Below are 11,667 nucleotides of genomic sequence, written 5' to 3' on the forward strand. Positions count from 1 at the left end.
TTTTTTTTATAAATTTAACCCGGGTAACGTTGCTGTTAAAAGTTTTCATGGATTATAAAAATGGTAATCTGGGGCTATAGGTTCGAATTAAATTTCATTGTGTATACAAAAATAAAAAAACAATATTATTAAAATTATATGAGAACATATATTTGGTATTTAAAAAAAATATTTTTAGGTATATATTTTTTAATTTTATTTCTTCTACTATATATTTTTTCTTGGTTATATTTTTAATCAATCACAAAATTGTTGCTGCTACTCGCTCGAATTTAAATATATAGGTATATATGTGTGTTGTGTGTTGTTGCCTCCTCTAACTTTAGCTTAATCTAAAAATCTAAAAAATCAAAATTTAATATATAATTAATTGTAATCTATTCGCTTTGTTTATTCATCTTTTTTGTTTTTGGTTTGTTTACTTGGTTTTGTATGAGTGTCAGTGTCCGTGTGTGTGTAACTAAAACTAATTTTTGTTTTTTTTTTCAATTTACATGCTTGTGTTGTTTGTATTTGGTTTCGGTTGTTGTTGTTGTTGTTGTTGTTGTGGTACTTACATACCTAAATTACCACTTAAGTTTAATAATTAATATATTTTTCAATGTTTTAATTAATAATAATAAATGGTATTGTATTTTAAATTTAAATCGTTGTCGTTGTTCTATTTAAGTTCGAAATGTTTTCAAATAGTTTTGCTTTTTTTGTTGTTTAAGCTGTAAATATTTGTAATAATTGCTTTCATGTTTTTCTGGTTTTGTTTTTCTTTGGGTTACAAACCAAAACAAAATATTATCAAATAAATTTATCATTTTTAATTGACAATTTATAATTAAAATTTAATTGTAGTTTTTTTTTTGTTTCAAAATATTCACATTTTTTGTAATTGCCAAATGTTTCGTGAGATTTCTTTTAAGAAAAAGTAGAATTGCTTTTAGTTGCTGTCTATTTTTAGTATAATAAATAATAACTTAAATTTGTAACAGTGGTTCTATAATTAACAAAATTTAAACAAAAAACTTGAATTAAAAAAAAACACTTGTACGAAGTAGCGACACTTCAGATAATTTAGACACCCGACATCTCAAGAAAATTAATATAAGGTGACCATATTAAAATATTAGAATTTCTATTTTTTGCAAATTTGTTTTGAAACTGAAGCTTGGAACTGTCACTGTCGCCATCCGACATTCAAACTACATAATATATCTACATACCATTATATGGAACGTATGCCAAAATGTGGACCAATCGTTTTCTCTGACAACCCTCCAACACAAAATTAAAAATGAAATATTTTAAACTTTAATTTACACCTCAAGAACTTCAACGAAATCGAAATTATTTTTTGAAACTATCGAATCACTGTTACTTTAACTAATATTATCCTTATTTTTTATTAAATTAAAAATCGCCAAAAGTATTAAACAAAAGTAACATATTTTTATATAGTATCATCTATGAATACAAAATAATTGTGTTTTTTTTATATTTTTATCTGGTTTATATACTTCGGTATGTATGTTTTTGTTATGGTCTTTAAATATAAATATTTGTTTTTGTTAATTTATATGGTTTTATAAATTATTTTTTATACAATACGTATTGTCCTTTTGATATGTTCTTTTTTTAAATATTTTATATATCATAATTTTGCGGTTTAGTTTTTGTTTTTTTTTTTATTCAAAATATTTCAATAAAAATCTGTATTTTTTCTTAGATTTTGAAGAATTTTTTAGTTTTGATTAAGGATTGTTGTTGTTCTTTATGTTTGGTTGTTTGTTTAAGGAGAGTTGATTTTCTAATTGAATTTTTTCTATAATTGAAAGGAAATTGTTCTAGTTCTTGTTAAATTGTTACTGTTGTTGTTATCATTATTTTGGATATACTCGTAATAAGAAATCTGAGTTTGAAAATTGATTATATCTTGCTTGTTTGTTTTGTTTTTGGAATTTTAGATTAAAGTAATACGCCACTGTTTTGTTTAGAGTCTTTAGATTTTTTTTTTTTGTTAAATTTTCAATGTAGAGGGAGAGTATTGTTAAGTTTGGTTTGTTCTTATTTTTTTGGTTTGCAAATTGTTGTTTTTTGTTTGGTTTTATTTCTCTCTACTCTATATGGACGTTATAATTTTCTATGTTTTATTCTTTTAATTTTAATAAATTGTAATTCTTGTTTAAACGAAATTCATACTTCATAATTACGCTTTTTGTTGTTGTTGTTAAATCGTTCAAATTTTGTTAAATTTTCATTTTGTCTATTTTATTTTGGTATTCTCTTGGTTTTTATTGGACCCTATTTTAAAATTGAAATGATGCTAAGTGTATATGGCTGTAAGCTGTAAATTTCCATTCCTAAATTTTTTGATGGCATTCTAATTTGTGCTTCATTTCCAACTTCTATTGTTTTTGTTTTTTGTAATGAGGGATTTGGTTTTCTATTTAGGTTGCTTATATTTTGTTTTAATTTCAAATCTATAGTAATTTGAGCTAGTTTCTATATTTAAGATACAGTTTTTGATAAAATGAAATGTTGTTTATCTTGAAAATTGGAATTGTTAACCTCTTTTTAAAATTTGGTTTAATATAAAAAGAATACAGCAAGATCTGCCGAAAATTTCTGTAAAAGGCCGTGAAAAATGATTAAAAATCGGATGCTATAACAAGAAATGGAATTATTGCAAAAGTATTATCTACTTATAAAATATCCCAAATGCTCGAAAGCTGATCGTATTTTAAACATTTTCTGTGATAAGGATTTTTATTCATGGAAATCTGGAATTTGTTTGAAATAAAAATTTACTATCTTTCAAAACACAGACAATAGTCCCCTTATATTGAATCGATTCCAAAACTTGAACCTATACAAAACCCAATTTTTAACGATGTCAGAAATTTAAGTGATTAAGTTGTTTATAAAAAATTATGGGTAATTTTGTAGTTCCCATGGAAAGTATGGCAATTCTATTTAATTTTTTAAAATATTGTGTTTCGTTTATCTTTTAACTTCTTCTTTTTATACGAATATATTAAACCAAATTTTAAATTTTTGTATTTTTATTTATATAATATAAAAAATCGGATAGTTTTATAACATCAAAAATAAAATATCTCTGGAATTTTGTTACCCAATTGAATTGAAATATGTCATTTGTTTATATATTGGCGAGTTGTAATTAATTGTTTAGAATTATATTTTTTTTAATTTTTTGTTATTACTATAAATGTATTTTAAAATATATATTTTATATATATGCATGTATATAATATATATAATTATAAATGTATAATTTTTTGTTTGTTTTCGTTTTCATATTTTAATTAACTGGTATTTTTCTTTGTCTGTATTAAAGTGTAATAATTATTATATAATTTAATAATTTATTTATATATTTTGTTTGTATAAATAGAATTTCTACTTATGTTCCATAATATTCGTTGCATGGGATTTTTACTTTAAGTTGTTGTTTTGTGTTTGCCTTTGCTTAGGGGTTTGTATTGGTTTTTAATTCTAAATCTTATTTAAAAACGTAACTAATTCTATGCTCCTAATATATAATGTAAAAATAAAAAAATTGCCTTGCATTTTATTTTTTGTTGTTTATAAATATATAATTTATAAAAAATGTGTTTTCTTTTAATATATATAATTTTTTGTAGGCCTAACGCCTGATTTATAATTCTTTTAACAATATATTCTTTTTGCAATCTTAGCAAGTTTTTTTTTAAATATCTACAGTAAAATGTTGAAGATTATTTTTTTAGCTGGACACTTTTAGGGTCCTTGTTTGTAGCAATGCTTAAGAATAAATAATAAAAGGAAAAATAACATAAAAACTAAATTTTGTTAAAAAGTTTTGCATGAGAGTTTTCCTGGTAAAACTCAATTAAATACATAAAATATGATATTCCAAAATGGGGTTCCACAAACTCACCTTAGAAATCTGTATTAATTTTGGGAAAATTTCTAGCGTCAGTTCGAACGTAACTCTATGAAATATTTCATGTTTCACATGAAAAAATAATAAATAATTCATCAAGTATTAAACTCATTGGACGTATTGGAAAATGCAATTTCTACCAATGCATCCATTCCAAAACATGGACACATATTTCAACGTATTTGGTAACTGCCCCTTCATATTACATGTACGATATTATAGCCTCATAGGATGGAAATGTCACAACATTGCAATACTTTTACATGTCGCCCACAACTCCTCCCCTCTGATGATATTTAATTCATCATATTTATACCTTTTTTATAACTTGCAAAACTTTTAAACCAAAAATAAATTGCTGTTTTATAACAGAAGAAAAAATAAAAATCTTTTAAAGTTATGACTAGAAATTGCTCATTTTCACATTTTCATATTTTCATTTTATAACAAATTGTTTATCTCGCTTACTATTGAGTATTGTTGTCTGGTGTAAATCTAAAACTACAGAGTTTTAATTGAAATTGTTGTAGGGTTTGATTCTGGTCTTATATATGCATTTTTACATACATACTATCCAGAGTTTTTCTTCACACTTTCCCCCTTCCGTTGCAAGTCATTTTTACATTCACGGACTTACCGCACAACGCCCACCTTCTCCACCTCCTCCTCCTCCTAAGCTACAATAATATCTTCATCATTTTCATCACTCGAATACATGGATTCCACTGCCATACCGCTTAAACACTGATCATCATCCATTTTATTTCCATCACCATCGTGATCATCACCCGACTGCTGGCCACTGCCGGACGATTCCTTGATGCAGGCCGATTCAAGATGTTTATTCAAATACGATTTTAAGGCAAATGATTTGTGGCAACGTTTACATTCGAAATTCTTATCCACCGAATGGGTCATCATGTGTGCCCTCAAATTGGAACGATCCGCAAAAGCCTTGCCACAATGAACACAGGCGTAGGGCTTTTCGCCGGTGTGTGAACGCAAATGACCCTGCAATAACCATGGACGTGAAAAGAGCTTGCCACAAATCTCACAGCTGTGCGACAATTTGTGCGTTAACAAATGCATGGCCAGGGCAGGCATGGAAACATAGGCCTTGCCACAGGTGTTACACTTCTTGGCCGATTGGGAGTCCAGGGAACGATGAGTCTGCTTGTGACGCGACAAATTACTGGAGGTGGCATATTGTTTGCCACATTCCGAACATTTGTAACAACCACGTTTCGATTTTTTTGTCGACTCCGATTTGCTGGGTTGTTGATCTCCTCCCTTTTTCTTACAGGCCTTAGTGCGGCCATCAATTATATTGAGGCTGATTTTTAAATCGGATTTTCCATTGTCGGGCATAAATTCGGAACGCCATAAGCCGTGCATTGTTCCCGGATGAGGAGGTTGTGAATGGCCGGATTCCGATGAGGAAGACATATCGATATCAATATCCGATGAATGATCGGAATTGGGCGGTGTCAATGGAGAACAATTGTTGCCACCCACGCCCCCATTGTGCGGGCCATGGGGATCATACGAACTGCTGATGTAACGTATCTTTGATGTGGCCATTGGATTTTGGTCGGTATCAATGAAGACGTTCAGATTATCGGGTTGTATTATAGCGGCACAGTGCATTTGTTTGGAAGAACTTGATATCTCCTGCATATGTTGTTGTTGCTGCTGGTGGTGGTAGTGTTGTAATTTACCAGCAGAATTGTTATTTGAATTGGTATCCTGATGCATTATGGTCACCACACAGGGTGGTGTGAGTGGCGGTAAACTTTGTGAAAGTGACAACAGATCATGGGCAGCTTCGGTTTCTTCAATACTCCGTTCACGATACAAATGTGACACCTGCTGAGTGTCACTGGAATTTTCAATTTTAATAACTGTTTTGTGATTGGCCCCATTACGTGGTTGATTTGTCGTCGTTGATGATGTGGACGAGCTGGAGGAGGAGGAGGATGGGGTGCAAGAGCTAAGACCTCCAGCTGGTGGTGCATAGAATATCACCTTGCTACCATCCTCAGCAGCACTGCGTCCACCATATTTTTGAACTACTTTATTGGCTGCCATAATTTGTTCTTTGTGGGCATCTGTAAATAGAAGAAATGGAAAAAATAAGCATATTAATCATGAAATTAGTAATAGTATCGGAATGCCTTGAAACAAAAATACACATATATTACTTTGAATAAGTATGTTTGCAGGTGTTAGTTATTGATCTATTTATTCCACAAACGATAATAATACAATATCTGTTTTTATTTGCTTATTTACTCAATCCTAATGTCAATATTTATTTATTGGAATGTCATTAGGGTTAACAAGAATTAGTACTTTCTTGTTAACCCTAATGGTAAAAATAATTAAATCCTTGTGATGGAATTGAAAAGTTATAAATAAAAAATTGTAGAAGTTCTCTACAAATATTTATTTATTAGGCGATTTAGACATCCAACATTGTAATTGCAGTTTTGAAACAAATTGTTAGTTTATTTATTTAACCTCAGTGTCGAGAAGGTAATTGTAACGTAATTAAAATAATTAATATTTTATTTATTTAATTGCAAATTATGTGTAGTTTTGATAAATTACATTTGCATTGTAAGAGATAATTTATATTTAATATATTTACATAACGAACATAGAGGTATATGTGAATTACAAAGGCTTAATTTGGAATCATTAATTGTTATTAGTTTGGCAATAAACGAATCAATCACAAATAACGTTGTAATATTTATTTACTTCTGAACATTTTTGAAATATGACAAATAATAATTGTAATTTAATGGTATGTCGTTAAATTTCCATGAGGCGTTCAGAGGGGATTCACCTTGTTCTAATTGTAATTAAAATCGGATCCATGTAGGCATCTTAGGGCTGTTATATCGTCAAAGATATTTAAATAGGATTTGGTTCCGGCTTTGTACTGATTTTTATTTACACTTGTCAGAAAACATCATTGAAGGGATTGTGGGTTAATTTTATTGAGGCAATCAATAGCCTGATATTTTATTCTACATTGATTTTCTCAAATACTGATTTTAGCCATTATATAAACTAAGGAGTTCGGTCACTGATGTAGACTGCCCTCAGAAATTGAACATGCATTTTTTATGATGTTACAAAGATGTTGTTAAATATAAAATATCTTGAAAATAATGTTCAATAATGATTATTAATAATTTTGTTCAAATGATTATTAATATTCGTATACATTAAATATCACAGACGAACAATTCTGTTCGTCAAGAAACAGAACGAATTCTGGGAAAGTATTTGAAACTATTTCTGGTTTACATAATTTTGCTTGTACACCAGATTTCTCTGTAGAACTTGACAGTTTAACTCTTTTGTGAGTCAAAACCGAAATATGTCTTTATAGTCCCTTTGGACTTAAGATTACACCCTACATGTACAACGGAACACAAAATCGTGTTATTATGATAGAGATATGCACCAACTCATCGTGTAATATCGTATTTCTCCCCTCCCATACACTCACGTCATATACATCTATTTTTATTACATAGGTATTAGTGGTATTGCCACACCACGGCCAGCCACTACAAAAGACACTTGGGTCATTATCTTTAATAAATTTCATGTACAAATAGCTTCAGAGAACCAACCAAAATCCCCCAAAAAACAGAAACTACAAACACACCACTGGAGAGAGTAAATTCGTTAACACTGTCTAATAGTGAAACGTGTAGTTTTTAGCCCGTGTCCACATAGGGAAGCCAAAACAAGAAGCAGGGCGATCGAAATAATTTGTATGAGAGTGAGGTAAGAAATAAACGATAACGAAATTTGCTGATGATTATTTTGCAAATAATAACGGAAGTTGTAATAGTCCATAGTACCGGACCAGAACGGCTGCCACAGTTCCTTTAGACAAATAGTCTTAATTTAATACATAGTAGATGAGGGTATAAACGTGGCAAAAGGCAGGTAACCTCCTCAGGAAGGGTGGGTGGTGAGTCGGCTGTTGAAATAGAAAATTCGATTTCATGTAAACAGTTATAGGCTATAATACTTAATAAGACGGTAAATATCCTCATAAATCTCATTGAATATAATAACCAGTTAGAGAGCGAGAATACAATCAAGCCAGCCGCACAAATATAAAAACAAGAACAACAGCAAGCAATACAAAACAATAAGACTCATACGCCCGGGGGTATACGAATACTCGTATGTGTGGATAAATGGTAGGCCGGGCTGTGGTCATGTGTCCTCACTACTTTAATTTTGGCAGTTTGGGTAACGGACCACTAAAACTGTTTATATTACATAAGTGATTATGTTTGTTGGTTTGTGTGCTCGTGTCTATTGTAGGGGGAAAAATGAAATTATGAATGGAATCTTGAATGTTTTCATAAAAAATATATTTCCACTCATTGTCAGTCAATTATGCACTCAAACACACGCACCAACCATTTGGAAAAAAAAATCTTGTGAACTAGGTGAGCTGTACTAAGCTTGATCGTAGATTACAATTTGGTAAATATAAAAAGAAGCCTAGATCAATATTTTACTGTAAAATCAGTCTTCATAGATTCAGAATAGATTATTTTCAAGGATTGGGATGAAGTCTCGGAAATACGTTAGTTGCGTTTTAAAAGTGATTCTCATGAAATTTAACAACTATTTTTTTTAATTTCTTCTCAAAAAATTGCACATAATTCTGATTCTGATGATTCTTAAGACAATGGAGTCCATTGTATATGTTAGAGTTTTTTAATGTACTTATGTTACGAATTTTTAAGTGTGGATTTCACAGGGAATAACTTAATTCATATTCGCATCTATGTTTCATGAAATTACGATGATGTACAAAGATTAGTAAGAACATTTGTTTTTAAATATCAGAACATATTTCGGTAATGTTTTTTCACATTTCCTATTGAGTTTTAAATACAGAAATTCTCCTTGAATCTTCTGTTTTTACAACAACATATCAATATGGATAGAATCCTCTAAAAAATCATATTATATACATTCTTAAAATTTTAGGTCAAACGTATGTAGATGTTTTTTTTATAAAATATAAAGAACAAACAAATTGAAATAGTTACTACCCAAAAAAAGGCAGTACTTCATCGAATGAAACGAAATATAATTATTTTCTCGACCTTATACCAATATGTATTTCAAGAGAATTCTCAGAACAAACTAAAAAAACACACAAACGTTTCTATTTACATCAACCCATCTTCCCATTAACAAGCATGTTGCACTTACTACACATGAAAGAAAAAAGTCTTTGGAAATGTGTACTTTGCAACAATGATGGTACTTCAAATGAGTTGTGTGAAAGTGTGTTTTTCTTGGTCGTTCTTTGTGTCATGGTGATGATGTTTTTTTCTTTGATATGTAAAATGTATTTGTTTTTCTTATGAGTTTTCATTAATAAAAACAAGATATGTATATAGTTTTCCATATATACAATACTCTTATGAAAAAATACAGATTCAAATCCGATTTGGAAAAAAAGTACACCATAATCAGGTTTTGGATTAACTGTAATGACTGGGTGTATTTTTAAGAATTTTGATTTCAAGAAACCAGCATAATTAGAATAACAACAAGTTACCTATGTTATATTCAATATCCTTCTAATTGATTTTCACAATTTTTATTTTCGGTATATCTTGTTCTTATTAGAACTTAGAAAGTTCTGTGAATTATTTATCTTTTGTATATCTTTTAAAAAGAGGGACTTAAATGCTCTATACAATTTGTTTAACTCAAAAAAATAATTACGAAACATATATTTTATGTTTCAATAAATCCCTTAATAAATAGAGATATCAGCATAGAATACCACTTATATTAAATATTATAAAAAACAAACTTTAACACAATCCCTTATCATCATTTGAACTAAATTGGATTACAATGGAATTACTATTGGATTGTAAAACCGAAAAAGGGCAATTACATTTAAATACCTTTCCGCATATTAAGACAACACATAGAGTTAGTTATATAGAGATACCCACATATAAACAGCACATACATACATACACACTCGCCATTTAATGCATATTGAAAGAGCACATAAGACCAAGAGATTGCAGCTATTAGAAAACTATATTTGAAAGTTTTTAATTGGAATTTAAGTACACATAACAACTTTTGTTGGTCCAGTCAAAAGGATATGGAGACTAACGGGAAAAAGGTGAATTCCATAAAAATTAACATTTATGATATAGCTCTTATACCGTACATAAATATAATTTAAGGATAATACCCACATTCCAAGAATTTAAATAATTATATTTAACACTAGAAAGACTGGAATTTTGAATATACCTATATTGCCTAAGATCGGTCAAAATGACCTTATTCTGAAAGAATTTATATTGTGTAAAGAATTTTTTTAAATTATTTTTTAATATTTTTACATTATTTACAATCATACAAAATGTTGTTATTATATGTTTTCAGTCGAAGGGCTCTCGAGTCTCCCTTTTTATAAATTAAGAGCACGGACAAAATGTTCGAGAAAGTGCAAGTGTTTAAGAGTGAAATCGACTGGAAATATAAAATTTATTTTTCCCGATTTTTGTGTTCGTTTGTGTTTCTGGAGTAGCAAACGGGGTTTTATGTTGTTGTACTGATCTGGTCATATAAGAAATTTACTTTATACAATAATAAAAGTAGTTAGATTATTATATATTTCACAAGAGGTCAAAATGACCGATTTTAGGCAATATAGGTATAGCACATGTGAATACGGGGAATAAAAGAGGGGAGAAACAGCTACTATGATTAATAAACGTAGTGACCAAATTTTTAAAAGCTGTGTCATAATATACACAATTATTTTTGTACTTGAAATTGAAAAACGGCCAAAATGACCGTCTTCGACAATCTAGTGTTAAATTTTGTAAATACATTTTAAAAAGATGTTTTAATGGGACATTAAATATATTTTCATTATATGGTACACAACATATCGCTCATTTGATGGCAGACAGGCATATAAAGCGAATTTTCAGAAAATGCGTTTTAAGTTTTCAATTTATTCACACTTTATAGGAACTTCTACAGCTTCTTAAGTAGAGTGTGTAAGAGATATTCATATGCATTTTTTACATAACATGAGGTCAATTATAGCGAACAATCGGGCATCATTAACTCGAAAACCAATTTTTTTTGAGTTAGGCCTCTCTTGCAGCAACTGAGCGATATTGTGTTCTAAGACGTCTTTAGAAATAACATTTTGAGATAGAAAAAATAATAGAAGCAATATATATGCATAATTCATCAACCCAATATAATATACCTCGACGTGAATTTGTAAGTATTAATAATTGCCATAAACTTTTGACCGAAATTACATAACTCTGCGCATTTCCATAATGAAACCTGTTGATAATTTACAATGGAATTTTTTAATTAGTTTCCACAAAACTTTTTGTTGCCTAGGCATGGGGTGGTAATTTTATTAATTACCTTTAATTACCCAATTATGAATTATTAATCGATTTTTATTTTCAGTTTTGCTGTTGTTGTTTTTTACGGCTGTTACTGCACCCCGGTGGGTTGTAATATTTCCATAGTGTGCGTTTTTTGCGCTGTTGTTTTGTTCTTTTTGATGCCAGGCACACTTTATTGAATTTGAATATTCTTCCAGTATCAGACCCAAAAATGGTTGTTAATCGGACTTGGACAGGGAAGTTCGACAAGGAGTGGGTGGT

General features: G+C 29.5%; 1 protein-coding gene across 1 annotated transcript; it reads right to left on the reverse strand.

The window, feature by feature from the left end:
- Positions 1 to 4,598: 4,598 nt before the first annotated feature.
- Positions 4,599 to 6,040, reverse strand: LOC133328748 (protein snail). Its single transcript, XM_061537296.1, has one exon. The coding sequence runs from the start codon at positions 6,023 to 6,025 to the stop codon at positions 4,610 to 4,612; it is 1,416 nt and encodes a 471-aa protein (XP_061393280.1). The 5' UTR covers positions 6,026 to 6,040; the 3' UTR covers positions 4,599 to 4,609.
- Positions 6,041 to 11,667: the final 5,627 nt, after the last annotated feature.

Source organism: Musca vetustissima, unplaced genomic scaffold (assembly GCF_032173495.1).
Source record: "Musca vetustissima isolate MV318-11 ecotype Yass unplaced genomic scaffold, APGP_CSIRO_Mvet_v1 utg1769, whole genome shotgun sequence".
NCBI lineage: Eukaryota > Metazoa > Arthropoda > Insecta > Diptera > Muscidae > Musca > Musca vetustissima.